Source organism: Canis aureus, chromosome 30 (assembly GCF_053574225.1).
Source record: "Canis aureus isolate CA01 chromosome 30, VMU_Caureus_v.1.0, whole genome shotgun sequence".
Lineage (NCBI taxonomy): Eukaryota > Metazoa > Chordata > Mammalia > Carnivora > Canidae > Canis > Canis aureus.
The window spans coordinates 38,867,952-38,887,861 of NC_135640.1; the positions used below are offsets into that span (position 1 = coordinate 38,867,952).

The 19,910-nt window shown below is 44.3% G+C and overlaps 1 protein-coding gene and 1 long non-coding RNA gene across 5 annotated transcripts in view; one reads left to right on the top strand and one right to left on the bottom strand.

Moving 5' to 3' along the window:
• DSCAM (DS cell adhesion molecule) overlaps positions 1-19,910 on the bottom strand; it is a 732,790-nt gene that overhangs the window by 75,821 nt on the left and 637,059 nt on the right. For both annotated transcript variants that reach the window (XM_077879265.1, XM_077879266.1), the window contains exons 19-20: positions 16,904-17,059; positions 5,512-5,645 (exon numbers count right to left, since the gene is read on the bottom strand). In XM_077879265.1, coding sequence (XP_077735391.1) covers positions 5,512-5,645; positions 16,904-17,059 — 290 coding nt within the window. The remainder of the gene's footprint in view (positions 1-5,511; positions 5,646-16,903; positions 17,060-19,910) is intronic.
• Positions 215-13,746, top strand: LOC144301987 (uncharacterized). Of its 3 annotated transcripts, XR_013368912.1 has the most exons (5): positions 215-368; positions 927-1,100; positions 4,302-4,361; positions 7,420-7,555; positions 13,462-13,746. It is a non-coding gene; the product is annotated as an uncharacterized LOC144301987 (long non-coding RNA). The 3 variants fall into 3 exon arrangements; XR_013368913.1 differs by lacking the exons at positions 7,420-7,555; positions 13,462-13,746 and adding an exon at positions 4,665-4,941; XR_013368911.1 differs by lacking the exons at positions 7,420-7,555; positions 13,462-13,746 and having other exon boundaries at positions 4,302-4,639.

Consider the following 19,910-nt stretch of genomic DNA (forward strand, 5'->3'; position numbering starts at 1 on the left):
AGAAAGGCAGACCCTCTATCCTTTATCACTGCAGTCCTGTGGTGGCCAGGAGAGCTCTTCCCCAAGTTGCTCTGGTTTTCCTGTCTACCAGGTATGTGTTGGAATTCTGCTTTCTGGTTCCCCTGTGGTTGGGGGAGGCCAGGTTATGGGTGTGTCACACCCTCCGGAGAGGCACAGAGGGTATTGTTAGATCATTAGCTTGGCTGGGAAACAGGGAGAGAAGAGGAACAGGAATGAATTTGGTTCTGGATACACTAGATGCAGTGGAGTCTCCATGGACATGGATGGAAGAAGTTGGAAATACGGGTCTGATTGGTCCTCTAAGATGGTTTGGGTTGGAGAAACACATTTGACCTTTGTAACCTCAGGTATACTTAAATTATAAAAACAGATTCAATGATTCATGGAGATAATAAAGAACAGGAAAAGAGGATGCAGGGAGAGTGTTGAGGAAGGCGTACATTTAAGGGTGGGTGTCGAGCTGGAGGAGACAACAGAAGAGAAAGACTAAAGAGAAGGGAGGTTGAGACAGAAAGAATATTAATGCAGATAGCAGTATGACAGCATGCTACGTGGCAGCAGAACCAGGGAGAGTGCTGCTTCCCTCGGAGGCCATGGCCTCGTACATCCAGGGGGTCCACGGTGGCTTCAGAGACAGGAGCCGAGGCCAGTGAGATGGACAGCATTATAAATATGGATGTTCAGGTTGACCACACTTGATGATTCCATCACAGCACCATTGTTTGACCTGAGACTACTCAACACTTCTGGATTTCTGAAGCCGCTCTCCCTCGTCCTCTGGCCCGTGATTTATTGAGTATAGGCCCCCGGGTCAGGTGGGTGGATATGGGGCAAACGCACACTTGCTACCTTGGCTTGGAAGTTACCCAGACCTGGCCAAGGTTACTTTCCTTGTTTCTCTGCAGACTTGCTTACTTCTAAATTGTGGGCTACACTGTGGGGAGTCTAGTTGCTGAAAGTCACCCTCCGGAGAAGAAGAGTACTGGAACATTCTCATTTGCTCATTCAGCACCATCGACCGAATACCTGTCACATGCAGGGACTGGATCACAGTATCATCAGAAACTGGGATGTTTGATGTGGGTCATAGCTCATCGATACCATTATTGTAGGCCTTCTGATTTTGCTCCTAATTGCTGAGAAGTCTGTGCTGTCTTAATTTCACATTTCTGAGTCCTGTCTCAATCAGCTTAGCGCTGGAAAAGGGACACACGTTCCTTCTCCATCCTCGTGCTTCGTTAACATATGGCATTTCCCACGGGCTGGGCTGTGTTTACACAGGGAGGAGCGCTAGAGAGGAGATCCAGCCTTGCTCCTTTCTCCCTGGGACCGTACAAGTGTGTGAATTGATTGTTCAAATCATCACATGTGAAAATTAATAGCCACGGCCCAAGCATTATATGGATGAGCTCCTGAATCAAATGATTTTTAAGATTTTGCTGTTAGAATCTCTGTCTGGGGAGGTTGACATCTCAGGGCATCTGCTGGACCTTTATAGGGAGACTCGTGTTTATCCAGCACCACCAGACGTTAGATGAACTTGCAGTTTCTTGTCTGGCCCAACATGTGAAATTTCCAATCTTAATATCTTTGACTAAGCTAACTCAAGAGAACACAATGAAATAAGTACCTATTATTAGAAAATGGGCTTTACCCATTAGAGGGAAGAGCCTGGGGCTTATAACAGGTCTTTTCATGGGGTCTAAGGGGAAATTTATATCAGCGAGGAAGTCAGCCAAGGGACTCCCATACAGAGCAACAAATTACAGAGTGTGTTGTGTCCTCATTTATCCTCCTATGTTCTACATTCAACTATGAAATCATTTCAAAGAAAAGAAAAAGTTAGATAGCGGAGCAGCAAAAATATACAGAGCTTGCACTGCCCTCTGGTGTTTATTCGGCCGCATAGGCAGAAATGTAAAAGCCTCACAAAAGGGGACAGTCTCGTCTTGTGACTTAACGTCAAATTACAGAAAATCGAGATGGAAACAAAGTTCCTCTTTCCAGTAATTTGTACTCCCTTACTAATTCCATGTGAAAAAAACCCCAAAATAATAGGTGGTATTTTCAAGTGTTTCCCTCCAAAGGGAAATATATTAATTAGTCCTTTCTGATCTTTACCTAAAACGGTATTATTTTATTTAAAAAAATAGCCCTTGTATGGGAAATCTCTGTACCTCCCACTCCGCTTTCTGTCACCCTAAAACTGCTTTTAAAATAAGGTCTATTAAAAAATCTTGGCCTCGTGGTCTTAAGTGATCTTTGAAGTAGATGAGCAGCAATGGAATGAGCCTAATTCTAGAGATGGAATAAGCCTAATTCTGGTTCACTTCACTTTATTGAGGACAGCTCTGGGATTCTGGACCTTCCTTGCAAAACTCCCATGGTGCTGCCCTGAAGACCACTGGCACCTTGTAATGATCATATTTCTGAATCTATATGCTTTTCAATATAGTCAAAGGCAGCACAGAGACACCCAGGTAGTGGCAGTCAGACAGTAAGTAGGTGAAAATTTTGGTTCTTAATTCCCATCTTTTCTGGTTAGTTTGATAATAGGATTGTCATTTTTGGAAGGGTCTTGTTGGGGAGGTACTAGGTGGTCAAACCTCATTGTCCTGTGCATGGAGACGCCGTGGAAATCCCTGGGCAAATCTTCTCTTCTCCATCCTGCAGATGGTTTGATCACAAGTTCAGGATTGTAACTCCCTCTGTTCTATTGTGTGTAATTCATGGGCTGGGAGGACGGGAACCATCCTGGCCTACAGCATCCACAAGTGGGGCTGTCTTACTCAAGTATGGATCTGTTAGGACCAATTGCAAATAAATAATCCAGGCTGGTGTTTGTGGGGTTTTTTGTTTTGTTTTTGTTTTAGCTTAGAGACAAAGAGCAGATTGAGGGGGAGCTGCTGGCGTTCTGGGTACCCTGCTAGTCTCTTCCTAGGTTGCTGCAGTCAGAACAGCAAATGTGAGTCCTCCAGCAGATAGATGGATGAATGAGTGAGTAAAAACAAAGAAACATTTCAAATCCCAGTGGAACACAGGTATTTTTTACTTTAGCGGTGATTTTGTCTCTCTTTGGAGGACTGGCTATATGTTGGGGCTAATGAGAGAATCAGGGGCCACACAGGGGTCCTCCGTGAATCCCCTCTCTGAGTAGCAGAATATGACTGTCTAGAGCATCATCCCGGCACTGTGTAGCATGTCTACACTTCGACGGTAGGATTTGGCAGGTGAGAATTAACAGCATGGGTGACGGGCACTGAGGGGGGCACTTGACGGGATGAGCACTGGGTGTTATTCTATATGTTGGCAAATTGAACAACAATAAAAAATAAATTTATTTATTTTTTTTTATGGGACAAGTTTACTAGAGATTTATATATTTTTTTAATTTACTTAACCATTTTATTATAAAGTTAATACAATGGGCTGTTGTATTACTATGATTACTTTTGTTTTTTTTTAATTTATTTTTTATTGGTGTTCAATTTACTAACATACAGAATAACCCCCAGTGCCCATCACCCATTCACTCCCACCCCCCGCCCTCCTCCCCTTCCACCACCCCTAGTTCGTTTCCCAGAGTTAGCAGTCTTTACGTTCTGTCTCCCTTTCTGATATTTCCCACACATTTCTTCCCCCTTCCCTTATATTCCCTTTCACTATTATTTATATTCCCCAAATGAATGAGAACATATAATGTTTGTCCTTCTCCGACTGGCTTACTTCACTCAGCAAAAATAAATTTATCATTAAAAAAAAAAAAAGACTTAACAGCATGTTTGAAACCAAAGAAGGAACCCACAAGAAAGTTCTGGAGCTTGACTCTGACCATTTACGTGTAAATCTTCACTTCAGCTCCAGAGGGGCGGCTGTTGACATTCTCCAGCAGGGAGGCAGACCTCCGTGAGCTGAACACGTGCTCTCTCCTGTCTCTCCACCTGCCACTGTTAATCATGCTCACTGCCTGGGGCACTATAAGGCCTGGGGGTTCCCTACAGACTCTAGACTTTGGAAAATGTATCACTTTAATTAGATAATTAATTAATAAATAGTTGGAGAATATTCTTCAGCCTTCAAAAGGAAGGAAATCGGGCAGCCCAGGTGGCTCAGTGATTTAGTGCGGCCTTCAGCCCAGGGCGTGATCCTGGAGTCCTAGGATCGAGTCCCATGTCGGGCTCCCTGCGTGGAGCCTGCTTCTCCATCTGCCTGTGTCTGTCTTTCTGTCTCTGTCTCTGTCTCTCATGAATAAATAAATAAAATCTTTTTTTTTTTTAAAGGAAGGAAATCCTGACACCTGCTACAACATGATGACCCTTGAGGACATTATGCTCAGTGAAGTAAGCCACATGCAGAACAACAGAAGCTGTATGATTCCACTTATAAGAGGTCCCTAGAGCAAGTCAGATCCACAGAGGCAGACAGAAGAATGGTGGCTGATAGTGCTGGAAGGATGGGGAATGGGAAGTTTCAGTTTGGGAGGATGAGAATGTTCTGGAGGTGGCCGGTGGGGATGGTTGCAGGACAGTGTGAATGTACTTAATGTCACTGACCTGGACACTTAGAAATGATTAAAATGGTAAATTTTATGTGAAGGTATTTTACGATAAAAACCAACATTAGTCCATGTACTCATGTCACAGATACTTCCAGAATGACTATGCATGACTATGCATGTCTCGTTCTATGCCCAGCTGGGGCACAGAAAGAGGGCTACGACATGGTGCCAACCTCAGAAAATGCCTTATATGTTCCTGTGAAGATATCGCGAATTTTGTTGTATCACTTTAGCTTTCTTTTCTCTCATATTTCCCTTCTGGATCTGCTTTTGTATCTGGTCTAAGGAACAGTGTAGCTCTATAATTATGACTTGGTAGTAATAATATTAATGAAAATAAATACAGCATTTGGAAGTATTAATTACCCTAACTTTTAATTTTGTCACAATGAACAAGGCGGACCACGTAATTGTCAGGGTCACAGATCCTCAGTAGAGGTCCTCGTGTCCGGCCCCACAGGGGCTTGCCTCCTCTCCCTCAGTGGAGGATGGGGCCTGGCAGGAAGAAAGGGTGGGAAGTAGGAGCACAGGAGGGAGGGCGGAGGGAAGGAGGGAGGCAGGGAGGGCCTGGGGTGCATACAATGACGCGTCCAACAGCAAAATCAATAGGTGTTGTCCACTGACTACCAATTAAGGCACAATTAAGAGCTCTGGGTTTTGGTTTTGAGAAGGCTGCTGGCAGTTTTGTGGGAAGTCATCACCCCATAAACAATAATTCTAGACAATTGTGTACCTTACAATGATTCAGATGGGTACTTTCAGATGAGGTATAAATGAGGATGTAGCTTTGTGGCGGAGACAACGGGAGAAAAATAAAACCACTGGAAAGACCCAAGTAGGTGGGAAACAAAGGAACAAAACTGTCCCAAATGAGCACTCGCAGCTCATTTCTCGAAGGTGCTTGAAAGGCACTTGGTTATTTACCAACTTACTGTGGGGTAGGGGTGGGAGCAGAATACAGTGTACTTTCGGATGATGCCGTTCAGCTTGAGAGGGGGAAGCCAGGAGACGAAGACCATGGAGGCTGAGGCCGCAGCTGCCTTCACTCCTGCAGGAGGACCTGGAACTAGAAGAGCCGTGCATTTAGTCACAGAGACGGGGCTTCCGACCAGGCGTGTAGGCCCACGCTGAGCAACATAGCTCAGCCCCTCACCCCCTTCGCTGGGCCCGGCCACTGTCTTGGGTCCGTTCCTCAAGTATTGGGGCTGACTGGAGATAGGGCTCACCTGAGTCCCCTCAGAATCTGCATGTTGAAGCCCCAACCTCCAGAAGCTCAGATTGTGACCTTGTTCGGAGAAGGGGTCTCTATAGAGATGACCGAGTTAAGCTGTGGTCATTTTTGACTGGCATCCTTATGAAACAAGGAGCAATGTGGACACAGAGAAGTGCTTAGAGAGAAGACAATGTGAGGACACGGGGAGCAGGTGGCTGTCTATAAGCCAAGAACAGAAGCCTGGAACAGACTCTCCCTCACAGCCCTCAGAGCAAACCAACTTGGCCCACACCTTGATTTTCGATGTCTGGCCTCCAAACCATGAGGCAATGCATTTCTGTTCTTGGAGCCCGCCCCCGTCTGTGGTACCCTGTTGTAGGAGCCCTAGGAACTGACAGAGTGACAGAGTCTGTCTTGGACGAGTGACCTGCGAACCCCACCAGCCCTGTCCTAGGCATGTCCTCTAAGGGCCCAATTTTAGCAAGAATCCTGCTAAGTCAGTTCAGCCAGAGTCGCCTCAATAATTGGTCACTGCTCATACATAATCAATGTCTTCATTCTCTACCATACCCCACGTAATATCCGATCATCCTAGTGTGCCTTTAGCAAAAGTCTTGTTCGATTGATTGAGTCAGAGTGCCCCTCATCCCTGATGTCTCCTTTTCAAAATTTTCCACCCAGGGACCCCACTCCATTCCCTCCACTCCTTGGCTATACATTCCCACTTTCATTTGTTGTATTTGAAGTGGAGCCTAGTCTCTCTCCCTTACCGCAACCCCCCACTGAGGTGGTCCCCACACATACACCTCACAGCAGGCCCCCTGAATAAAGTCTGCGTTGCTGCTCTTTAATGAGTGCCATGAATAACCGTTTCTGCAACAGAACTCATACATTCAGTTCAAGTCCCTGTCTTCCTGGGAGCCTTCCCTACCCATTTCTGTCCCTCGTGATTTCCTGCCTCTGAACAGTTGGAGAATTGAGCTTCTTGTGCTGTTCTAGTGTCTGGCTTTGAACAGGCTGGGGATGTACATCTCGCCTTGGAAGAATGAGAGCAAACTTCCACAGCCTTCAGGGACCACTCTTCCTTGCCTGCAACACTTTATAATGGCACCCTTTTTGGCTGAGGGGAGGTAGAGAAACACTTTTTTTTTTTTTTTTTTTAGAGAAACACTTTTTATGAGAATGGGTTTTTGTGTCAATGATTCACAGCTCGTGTGGACAAAAACACTCTTCTATATAAACCAACTAGGAAGGCAGGAAATGCTAACAGCATTAAGCATAATTTGGGAGTGAGACTGCATGTACTCTCTCCCTGTCTTTCTGATTTCCAGGTTGAAGAGGGAGGATGGAGTGAGGTAGGAAGACTACACAGAGAAGGGAAAAGAGCATTAATGTTGCTGCTCAATAAGCTTTGAGGATCTTGTTTTGTTTCTCTTTGCTCTGACTGTCCATGTGGAGGATGGTTCCCACCTTGATAGAGGTCTTCAAATTCTAACCAACATTAAATCCCTTGTGAGCCCCTGGAGGTATCTTTGAGTGTCTTCTGGTTCCAATAACAACAGAACCGCTCAGTAAATATTTTTGGAGTTGAATGTGTGTCTCACAATTGCCATCTGAACTCTTCTAGGTCAAAACGACAAAGCCAGCAGCCACGGTGAGAGCTAACGTGGGTTGGACATCATCAGCACTTGAAAATATGAAATCTTGGGATCAGTTTTTGGCAAGTCCCCCTGGCAGCAGAGGGTCTAGAGAAGGGGGCACACGTAAGCGATGACACCTGAATTTCTAAGTCCTTAGGAACAAGGCACTGTTGTCCCAAGCATGGAGGGCATTTATTTTCCATCGGTGAGGGTTTCAGTCAAGACATTCACTGACCTGCAACCTGGTTCAGACCCGTAAGTGTTCCTCCTGAACACCAAGGGTAGAGTGGACATTTGCTTAACCTTTACATCCTAACGGATGCTCCACATTTGCCAACACTTTCCATTCTTTCTGTAAGGCAACCACCTGGCTGGTGTTCACCACACCCAATACTCCCTCTGGACAGCTTCCTTCTAGAAGCCCAAGTGCTTGGGCAGCAACTACCCGAGTGGCTGCTTAGCAAAAGTCAGTCATGCTTGTTTCTACTTTGTTTGTGATAATTATACTTGTCATGGTAATACGATTTAATTCATTATGTAAACCATTCAACTATGAGTGCCGAAGAAAGCTGTTTCCATGACAGTTAATGGGACTTCTTTGGCAAAGCTTTCTCGAAGGTAAGTTAAAAAAAAAAAAAAAAAGTTTGGCTAGGTTCAGGCCAAAACCATAGAGAAAAATGATACACATGGGGAAAAATCAAGACAAATAGATTTTAAAAAATCTAGCAAAGAGATTATCAGCAAATGGCAACAGGCTTTACCCCACTATCAGGAAACGAAAGCTGGAAATGGCAGAGGATCCATGATGGAAACAGTTCATGGAACCGATGACATAGAGATCTCTTCATCCAAGACTTAAGGAAATGAGACTACATTATTTACTTAAAGAATGAATAGAGAATCAATCTCTATTTGTAAATTTTAACTTAAAATGCAATATTTAAGGTACATCTGTTGGTCACTATAAACCTTAGTGACTCCTTGCTTTATTTGGTTATTTCCATTAATTTGTCTTTTTTTTTTTAAGATCTGATTTTTTTTATTCATGAGAGATATACAGAGAGAGGCAGAGACACAGGCAGAGGGAGAAGCAGGCTCCCTACGGGAAGGGGAACCTGATGCAGGACTCGATTCCAGGACCCCGAGGTCATGACCTGAGCCGGAGGCAGACGCTCAACCACTGAGCCACCCAGGGGCCCCTCATTAACTTGACTTGATTATATCAGAACAAAGGGCTTTCACTGCTTTTACTGTGTAAATTCCCATCTGACTCCTCACACACTGATGTATGATCTATCTTGTGCAGTCTTTTCTTCTAAATTAGGATTTAATACAACAAAGGAGTAAGTACACAGAAATTTTGAGGAACAAAACATTCTGGAAAAGTTCTCAATCACTGAGCCGTACCCAGCAATTGCACTGTTGGGGATTTACCCCAAAGAGACAAATGCAATGAAACGCCGGGACACCTGCACCCCAATGTTTATAGCAGCAATGGCCACGATAGCCAAACTGTGGAAGGAGCCTCGGTGTCCAACGAAAGATGAATGGATAAAGAAGATGTGGTTTATGTATACAATGGAATATTACTCAGCTATTAGAAATGACAAATACCCACCATTTGCTTCAACGTGGATGGAACTGGAGGGTATTATGCTGAGTGAAGTAAGTCAGTCGGAGAAGGACAAACATTATATGTTCTCATTCATTTGGGGAATATAAATAACAGTGAAAGGGAATATAAGGGAAGGGGGAAGAAATGTGTGGGAAATATCAGAAAGGGAGACAGAACGTAAAGACTGCTAGCTCTGGGAAACGAACTAGGGGTGGTAGAAGGGGAGGAGGGCAGGGGGTGGGAGTGAATGGGTGATGGGCACTGGGGGTTATTCTGTATGTTAGTAAATTGAACACCAATAAAAAATAAATTAAAAAAAAAGATTATAATTTAAGGATGAGCATTGGGTGTTATTCTGTATGTTGGTAAATTGAACACCAATAAAAAATAAATTTATTATAAAAAAAAGGAAACACAAAATGCAGTGATGGAAACACTGAAAATACAGATTTCCTTAATTTGTGTTAAAAAAAAAAATTGTAGTGGTTTGGATTATACCCCAGTGGTGGAAGGTGTGAGCCCTGCAGTCCCACTGAGGGCTTTTGTTTAGCTCTACCACTTAGTTCTCTGTCCTGGGCAAATTCATTACCTTCTCCAACAAATCTTAGTCTCCTCATCTATGAAGCTGGAACAATAATTGTACCTGTTTCCGGCTTTGTTGCTAGGATTATGAGTGATAATTCATCTAAAGAATATATATGGAGTTTTGCATACAGCAGGCATCAAATAAATTCTAGCTATCATTTTTAAGGGCAATCTTCATTTTCTTACATTTCACATCACTCAGGGATCCTAGCCTTTCCTTTGTGACCCAGCGTTGAACTATAAACACCAGATGTTGAGAGTTGCAGAAAACAGATGGCATAGGATGGTCTGTCTAGAACATATTTTCTTAAAACATTCTTAGTCATCAGATTACATTTTGGTAATCTGATTCTTTTTTTTTTTTAATGAAAATACAGGCAAGTTTAGGTTATTTTCATGAATTCCTACCAATGTGGAGTGAATTTCTGACTTCAGATCTGATTGGTTGAAGTAAAGAACACAGCATAGAATCATCTCTTCTACGGTTCCAATTTGCCCACACCTCCTTACTGTATTGCAGAAGCTCTTAGAGATCACATATCCAATTGTCAGAGATCTCCACTCTGTCTGAGATCTCCACTCTGTCTGAGATCTCCACTCAGATTCACGGGTGCCTTAGACCAACCATGTCCCAAACTGGGATCATCATCTTCCCTTCCAAACTTCCCCATCCTTCTGTACCCATTATAGGTAAAGGGACAGCTATGGCCTTGGTTGCAAAAGCCAGAACCTAGAATTCTCTCCCTGCAGCTACCACCCCACAGGGGATGTGTAAGGTTAGTGAGCCTTTTAGACCTCCACATAGACACAGTTAGTAGTTGGCCTCTCCTTCTAGCTTAGTGTTGTTCTATAACATCAGACCACTTTTTAGGTCTCTGGAAGTGGCATGCTTGTCCCACTCCAGGACCTTGACACAGGATGACCTAGGGTCCTTAGGTTCCTTTTGTTTGGATCTTTTCCTACTCTCCTTCTTTTCGTTGGCAACTCTTACTCATTTATCAGGTTCTATTAAATATCATTGAGGGGGGCACTTGACGGGATGAGCATTGGGTGTTATTCTGTATGTTGGCAAATTGAACACCAATAAAAAATAAATTTATTATTAAAAAAATATCACTCCTTGAGAAAATCTTCCCTGACCACTAGCCTAGATTAAGTCAGGGCTCCCATATTCTCTTTTAAGACCCTTCTCCTTCATGGCAGGATGCACTCAAATATCTGTCTTCTCCATCAGCCTACAAGCCTCACCAGGCTCATCCTGTTCTCTACTGTATCTCCAGTGGCTGGAGCAGTATCTGGAACATACTAATCCTCAATGCAGATTTTCTAAGTGCATAGAAAAATGAGTTTATCAGCTATTGTGTAGTAGGAAGAATTCTAAGATGGTGCCCAAGATTCTCATCTTTTGGTATACATACCTGTATAACTCCTTCCCATTGAATACAGGTGGTAACTGTCACTATAGATGGACGGATTATTCCCATGATCAGGTTATGTTATGTGACAAAGGTAAAGGGATTTTGCAGATATAATTAATGTTCTAATTAGTTGAATTTAAGTTAACCAAGAGAGGGGCAGCCCAGGTGGCTCAGTGGTTTAGCACCGCCTTCAGCCCAGGGTGTGATCCTGGAGACCCGGGATCTCGTCCCACGTCAGGCTCCCTGCATGGAGCCTGCTTCTCCCTCTGCCTGTGTCTGTGCCTCTCTCTGTGTCTCTCATGAATAAATAAATAAAATCTTTTTTTTATTTTATTTTTTTAAAATTTTTATTTATTTATGATAGTCACAGAGAGAGAGAGAGAGAGAGAGAGAGAGGCAAAGACACAGGCAGAGGGAGAAGCAGGCTCCATGCACCAGGAGCCCGATGTGGGATTCAATCCCGGGTCTCCAGGATCGCGCCCTGGGCCAAAGGCAGGTGCTAAACCGCTGCGCCACCCAGGGATCCCGTAAATAAATAAAATCTTAAAAAAAAAAAGTTAACCAAGAGAGGAGTATTCTGGTTGGGCCTGACCTAAACAGAGGAGCCCTTTAACAAGAGGGTCTAGGAGGGTCAGAGAGGCAATAAGTCAGAGAGATTTGAAGCAGTAGAGATGCTCTCCCATTGGTCTTGAAGAAGCAAACCATCTTGCTGCTATAGAGAGGCTATATGGCAGGGAATGGCAGGTGGCCTCTGGGAACTGAGGAGATGGTCACCAGTCCTACACACACAAGGAACCCAACCCTGCTGACAACCAGTGAGCTTAGGAGAGGACTTGACCTCAAACGAGCCCGCTGCCCCAGCCAACACCTTGATTTCAGCCTGTGAGACCCCCAGCAGAGGGCCCAACGGACCTATACCTGGACCTCTAAACCATGGAGATGGTGAGAGAATAAATTTTTGTTAATTGAAGGTGCTAAGTTTGAGGTGATTTGTCATGTAGCATAGAAAGTAGAAAATGAGTCCATACAGTTGAGGCCTCTAATGATATATCGTTTTTTTGTTTTGTTTTGTTTTGTTTTGCAATCTAATGATATATCTTAATGTAAAACATCAAAGTCAGTGCTTTGAAAAAATACTGCTTTGGTTTGAATTATAAGCCTGACCAGGCACACACACAGATACTTCATCCAACTTCACTATTGTCATGATCATTTCTCTGGTCTTCAGTGATGAGGTATAGGCAGGGGTATGCATGTGTGTGCATGCGTGTGCATGCGAGCCTGTGCCTATGTGATCTGCCATGGTAGCCAGACCTACCTGAGCCTAATGCTGCCCCGAGGCCCCCCTAAGACATGTGCAGACCACATGGTGTTAGAAGGAACTGTCCACAACTGTCATCACGTTCATACAAAGCACACGTCTTCCCCATTTCCACAAGATGCTGATACATCTGGCCTTTGCTCTTACAAGAGAGGTATTTTTTAGACATTCTTTAAAGTAGACAATTCACTATGGCATCATGCGGTGAACCAACAGACAAGCACAAGGGGATGTGGAGTGGCTCCTCTTGAAGTCCAGTGGGCAGTGTGGAGCCCCCCACGAGGCACCTCTGAGGCCCTGCCTGAGAATCACTGCAGGGGACGGAGCCCTGACATCCTCATGGTGGGAGGCCTTCTGGGATACTCTGGTCTGTGTGCCGTTGGTGTACCTGCTACCACACAGAGCCCAGCACCACCATGTGCTCAGTAGCTGTTGGGCTGAGGAGGCTGAGGAGGCTAACAACCACTTTTGGTGGTTAGGCAAATAGACATGCACATGGAGTCCATTGCTTTTACAGCACGCTGAGGTGTGGTCACACAACCATCTGAGAACAGATAATCCGTGCCTTCAAGAGAATGTATGGCTCAAGATTTGGAGGGTCTGAGGGTTCAGAGACAGCCTGATGTCTGTTCACTGTTCCCTTGCTCTTAGCTATGCTTTCAGACGCACATCCCCCTCCCCTCAAAGACAGTGCTAATCACGGGGCAGGTGGAGCAAAGTTCATACCCTGCACCTCCCCCTGGCCGCCTTCCCATATAAAATGATTTACAGAGTTATGTGCCTTAGTAATGCACTCAGCAAATATTTGAATTTAAACACAACCATCAATATTTATACATATACAATGTTGACTTTTGCAGAAAAGGGCCAGGGTTGTAACTACGCTACGCCTGCAGAATATAAATAACAATCGAAAAATTAATAGATTGTGTTTTGTTTGTGTTCTCTTTCCCCCAGGCCTTGCTCAGATTACAGTCTCAGCAAACAAAATGGCATTAGGATCTCACAAACCTTTTCGAATTCAGAATTAGTTGTCTTGTGTTCAAGAACAGAAAGCCAGATCAGCAAATAATCTTTTGCGTTCTTGCAGAGTAACAAAGGTACACGTTCTGATTGACGGAGCAGTCCTGGGAAGAGAATCTGAAGCCTGAGCAATTCTTGAGGACCCCAAGAATATGTCCACGGACCTGGGACGATGTCTGCGGGTCCAAGATTGTGTAGTTTATGGACCCAAGACTATGTCTACGGATTTAAGAATCTTTCTCCTGGCCCAAGATTCTTTATGGAGGCTGAGAAACTGCTGAAAGGCACAGAAAACTTGTTCTCTGAGCAAACATTTCAATTGCAAATTATCTCTGGCAGAAGTAAACTTCTACAAAATGTCTTAACTTTTGATTTGATGTATTTATTGTATTTATTTCTAGTTACTATTTTATTCTATTGTTGTGTGTTTTATTAGCAGCTGATACATTTTCCCTTCTTAAGATGACCAGTGACCAAACAACACTGCTTAAACTCTAGACCTCCTGACACTGGGGGTTTTAGGATCTTGTTTAAGAAATGTACTGGGCAGGGCATTGGGTGGCTCAGTGGGTTAAGTGTCTGCCTTCAGCTCAGGTCATGATCTCAGGATCCTGGGAATGAGCCCCTGTCCGGCTCCCTGCTCAGGGGAGAGTCTCCTTCTCTCTCTGCCCAGTCTCTACTCATGCTTTTTCTCTCTTTCTCTCTCAAATATAAAAATCTTAAAAAAAAAAGAAATATATTGGGCATAGAGGACCAGATTGAATGCTTGGTGTCAATGCACTAATTAATATTTCTTTCCCCATGAGAATATCAATAAACTCTGAAACTTCAATCTGTGCCTAGACTAGTGCTTTCCTGAGGAAGAATTTAGTGAATGTTGGCAATTAGTATTTTACTTGAATTTCATCCACAACCTTACATCATTTAATTGAATCTGGCAAGTTAATCCAAACTTGCAAACCGTAAGATTTTGCAGAAGTTCAAACAGGATCTATATTCTCAATTTGAGTAAGCACTCCTTCTATGATAATTAGCCTTGCCCCTTCTTCCAATTAGAGACAAACTTGCATTCAGTTCTCTAAACTGTTCAAATGCCTATTTGTATTTGGTATTGAGTTTAGAAAAGTGGCTAGCACAATTCTTCACTGTCTCATATTGGTGAATTTTTCATGTGGATCTGGGAGATAAGCTCATTATTATACCAGTTTTTCTCTACTTCCCCCTAATCTCCACTCTGCTTCTTTTTGAAAATGCTGATGATTTATCCCAAGTAAATACTGACTTTCGGTTCTGCACCGCTCTTTGTGATGCACACCAGCATAAGTGGGATTCTCCACCTCCTTCCCAGGGAAACTGTTAAGACCTAAGGTGGGGTCATTCACCATCAGTGGCATCTCCATATATCATCAGCATTGGATAGGAAAGCAGAGAATAATTGATTGACAAATTAGACTTTAGGCCTCAGGGTCAAGTTTTGAGGGAGAACCCCAGGATTTCTAAAAGTGGAGGATTAATTAAAAATTGATCCCAAATCACCAGTCAATAAGCTGTGGAGAGCCTTCCCTTCTTAATGGATTTCTGTACATTCATCTGAAAATTGCAGGTGTCAAAATTTATGTTGCGGATCAATTTGCTCTTTAAATAATAATTCCAGTGACATTTGTGTTATTGCTTAGCAATGCAAAAGAATGTGCCACCCCCACTCTGAAGGAGTGGAGATCAAATAATCAAATATCTAGTGTCAGGAACCAACCCACTATGTGTCAAGTTAGGTGTTTGCACACATCACTTGACTTTTTATATCTTAACTCTGTGCAGTCTGATTATGATGGCACTTTTGTACGTGAGTTCAGTTCAGAGGTTAGGTAAGGTGCCCAAAGTACCCTGGGCAGCAAGTAACAGAGCCAGCATCTCGACATGGCTCGTTGTTTATGGCATTTTTAGAAACTAAATTATGACCACCTTCACTTAGGGCATAAATTTGTAGGTCTCTCCATACTTTTTAATGGCATTTCATTTTGCCTTTAGATTTCCCTAAATAGCCTAATTTCTTTGATCAGAATGGGCCGATACCTGCACATTCCTGGGAAGAATTAATTGTGTGTTCTGGAAAAGCTAAAGCCAATGAGGATGAATTTGTGTGCACCCCCAATGAAGCAAGAAGGGCTCCAGAGACAAGGAGAATAATGTGTGAGAGTAGATGGAAGAGACCAGTTGGGGGAGGAGGGAGGGCTGGGTCTGCAGAGGTGAGGGCAGAGAGTAGGATGGGACATAGTATGCTATGGGTGTCAGAGAAGCCTTGTCAGGGGTCAGATCTCTGAGCCTGGATCCCCAGCTTTGCTTCCAGAGGATGGATATGGGTGGAACCATTGTGTGTTTGGTACTCTGTGTAGTGAAGGAGGTTGCATAAGCAATAAGCAATGGGAGGTCATAAGAATGGGTAGCACTTCCCCCCACTGTGCTCTGCCCAGCTTCCTGGGAGCAGAATCCTAGAAAGAAGACAGAAGGTGTGGAGCCAAAATCTGCACAGAATTTAGGGGCACTGTTATCTCATCTCAACCCAATTTTGTATAATTCTGTGCTCTGATTTGGAGAGTCCCACATGGGTATCATTTAATACCAGTTGTTTAAGGTGGAGACGGCTTTTCTCACTTTGCTATATTTATCAGAACTTAACAGGTTCAGGGAGGCAGGTGGGGGCATGGGGTGACTGGGTGATGGGCATTGAGGAGCACTGGTGTGATACTATATGTTGGCAAATTGAACTTCAATAAAAAATATATATATAAAATGTAAAAAAAAATTAACAGACTCAGATATGGCACCTCAGAGTTTCCCTTAGAATAATACAACACCTCCCCCCACCAACACTTGCCATATAGTTTTTGCAGGTTTGGGAAATAGTCGTACAACCAAGTTATACAACCATTTTGCTGACATGGCACAGCAAAAATTAATGGTCTGAACCAAAGTGAGCTGCAATTTAAAATGTTACTAAGTTGTTATGAATTCCTCTAAGAAATTTTAAAAAATCAACATGAAGCCCTCAAACTAAGGTGATTCTAAAGCTGGTGTAGAATAACATGACTTAGACCGTTAGGTAATTTTACAGTGGAGGATGGAACTACTCTGAGCCTATATACTGACAGCTGGAGTCACTGGGATTATTCTGATGGTAGGATGTGTGTTACACCTCTGCCATAAAAGGCATTTTCAGTTAAATAATACTCTGCCAAAAAAATTTTAAAAAGAAGAAAAATTCTGGGAGGGAGGATGGACGATGGATACATCGAGCAAAAGCGACATGGGGTAGATGGTCTCAGTTGTGCTGGAATATTTTGGGAGGACAGCAGATGGTTTGCCCGGAGTGAAGTCAAGGTTAGCCCGATGAAGGGACATCAGGCCCTAGGACCCGGCCCTCCCAACAATAGCTTCTGCCCCAGGTGCTGTCGCTCGGTGGGGCCCTGCAGGTCCCCTGGCATCCGCCCCACATTTGCCCCGTCCCTCACCATCCTCTTTGGTCCGAGTGAAGATCTGCTCACTCCTGACGCCGTCCCCGGCGCGGGTGAAGGCCAGCACCTGGATGCTGTAGTTGGTGTACTTCTCCAGCCCGTCCAGCTCTAGAGAAGGCTGCGTCGTGGTGACATTTTTAATCTCGCCCAGTTCTGGAGGGAGGACAAGAGAACACGATCTGGTGACTGGCTGTGAGCACCCTGTGCCCGCTGTCCATCCCTGAGGCTCGTTCTTCAGCCTCCACACCCTGAAGTCCCTCGAAGGGACTCATTCACACTGAATGGCCACAGGACACCGGACAGAAGGTTGGTCTGAAAAGCAGAGCAATTCACTCCGAGTTAGGTGTGAAAACCCAACACCAACTACTGGGACCCAAGTCCCCCAGCCGCCAATCCAGCGTGCCCCCCACCACACACACCGCTGCTGGACCCGGGGAGCTTGGGACTGCAGGGCTCATTCTGCGGTGCATTTCTTCCTTTTTTTTTTTTTAAAGGTTTTATTTATTTATTCATGAGAGACACACAGAGAGAGGCAGAGACACAGGCAGAGGGAGAAGCAGGGTCCCTGTGGGGAGCCTGATGCAGGACTTGATCCCATGACCCCGGGGTCACACTCTGAGCCAAAGGCAGATGCTCCGCCACTGAGCCAGCCAGGCATCCCTGCAGGTGCATCTTTAATTGCTGATCAAGAAATGACTGGAAGGAGCCAAGATGCTCATCAGCAGATGAATGGATAAAGAGGATGTGGTCTATATATAAAATATTACTCAGCCATCAGAAAGGATGAATACCTACCATTTACACCAATGTGGATAGGACTGGAGGATATTATGCTGAGTGAAATAAGTCAATCGGAGAAAGACAATTATCATATGGTTTCACTCATATGGGGACTATAAGAAATAGTGAAAGGGGTTATAAGGGAAAGGAGGGGAATTGAGTGGGCAAAATTAGAGGGAGGGGAAACATGAGAGACGCCTAACTCTAGGAAACAAACAAAGGGATGCAGAAGGGGAGGTGGGTGGGGGGATGAGGTGACTGGGTGATCGGCACTGAGGGGGGCACTTGATGGGATGAGCACTGGGTGTTATAACCAACTGATGAATAACTGAAGACTACATCTGAAACTAATGATGTAGTATTTGTTGGCTAATTGAATTTAAATTAAAAAAAAATGAAACTTCTGCAAGTTGAGTTTTGTTTTTCTGTTAAAAATAACAAACCCTAATGTCCGTGTATTTCTAAAGTACCTAGGCTCTTGGGTATCTGAACTGAGATGAGGTGGCTCAGCAAACTGCTCCTCTTACCTGGAGTGAACCCCCCCCCCCCAGCATCCTTGCTGAAGTGACATGCTGATGTGTCAGAAACTTGGCATTAGCTAAAAATGCTTCAATTTCTGGAGTGGGATCAGCTAATAATATTCAAAGACGGAATGTTATGCTCTCCCATCTTAGGCATATGAGACAGGGCAATTTGAGAAAACTTACAGTGAGGTGTTAAATGCCTCCATGGGTGTTCTGGATTTTGAAATGAGCCACCTACAGAGCAGCTGGAGCAGGAGAGAGAGGCGTGAGGACTGCTCACCCCCGGGCACAACTATCCGCAGAGTGTTGACACTGCCTGCAAGCCTGTGTGCCCAGTTACTAAGGGGACTGACAGGGAGCAGGTCCAGGAGGGATTCCTCATTGGGTGGCTGGCTATAGTAAAGGCCACCTGTGCATACAGTTAGCGAGAGGTAGGGCTGTCTGTCAGCTTCTCTCCCTCTTGCCTTGGTACAGACAGCCACTTGCATGCTCACTTAAGGGTCAGCATCGTTCTGGGCTCAAATGCTAACTTATTTAACCAGCACACCATGCCTACAGGCTTCAGGCAAGGAAGGTGGTCCCCAGAAGGTGTCTTTGGCCTGGGGTCAAAGGGTAAAGACTTTTTGGGGCCACAATTTGGAAGCCTCAAGAGATGGTTTTCGAAAGTAAAAACACATTTGCTCATGTGTGGGGTCGCTGCACGTTTAGAAGGTGGACAGTCGTCAGGCCTGATGGGTTAGGAAGTCTCCCTTCTGAAGTGGGGGGGGGGGGGTCCACCACTGACCACCAGGGCTCTTTGCATTATATTATCTGCTTATGATGTTCATTTTCCTGAATAGATCTAATATGGATCAAGTGGATTAGGATAAAAAACTCAAGTGAAAATAGAAGAAATTTAAGTATAGATCTCAGCAAGATCTTCTCATATTTAGGAATTTCTACATTGGGTCAAAGATCACACACACACACACACACACACACACACGCACACCAGGGAAAACAGGGTTCCACAGGGCTGCGTGCCAGCAGCTAGTTATGATGCTTTGTCTAAATCATTTGACCTCTGGGGACTCTGGGTTTTTGCTTTTGTTTTTAAGTATTTATCTTTAAGAAGGGCCCAGAGATTTCTCCCTCCAGGAGAAAGTAGGCGCCAGTCCTTTGCTGCCGGAGGAAATGGTGCTGATTCATCAGGGCAGTTCTTGGATAAGACACAGTGATGAGGAAGAGGGTGGCTACAAGGGACAAAAGGAAGTGGACCATCCCCTCTGTTTAAAGAAAACAACAATCAACACAGAAGAATTCCATCTACTCATGAAGCCCGATACGGATCAGAATGAACACTTGGATGTTTACTCATCTTGGGGTTCATATTGCTTTGATGAGCTGATTTATTCATGAACCAGGAATACCACTGGAGTCAGAACCCCCACTCATGATTACCCCCCAGAGCTTCCTGATGGTCCAGGCAGCTCTTGTGCACTCTGCTCTTACTGATGGAGGGGCATTTTCCTGGCTGGCAGATACTTGATGCTTAGCAGATATGGAGAAAATAGAAAAGAAAATAGAAAAATTATGACAAAAAGCCCAATCAAAACATCATGCTTCATTTGCCATTCTTTAGGGCTTTTTTTTTTTTTTATGGCTTAAGCAGGATTTCTATCATCTACCTTTTACAGCCTCCATGGGGTTATTAAAAAAAA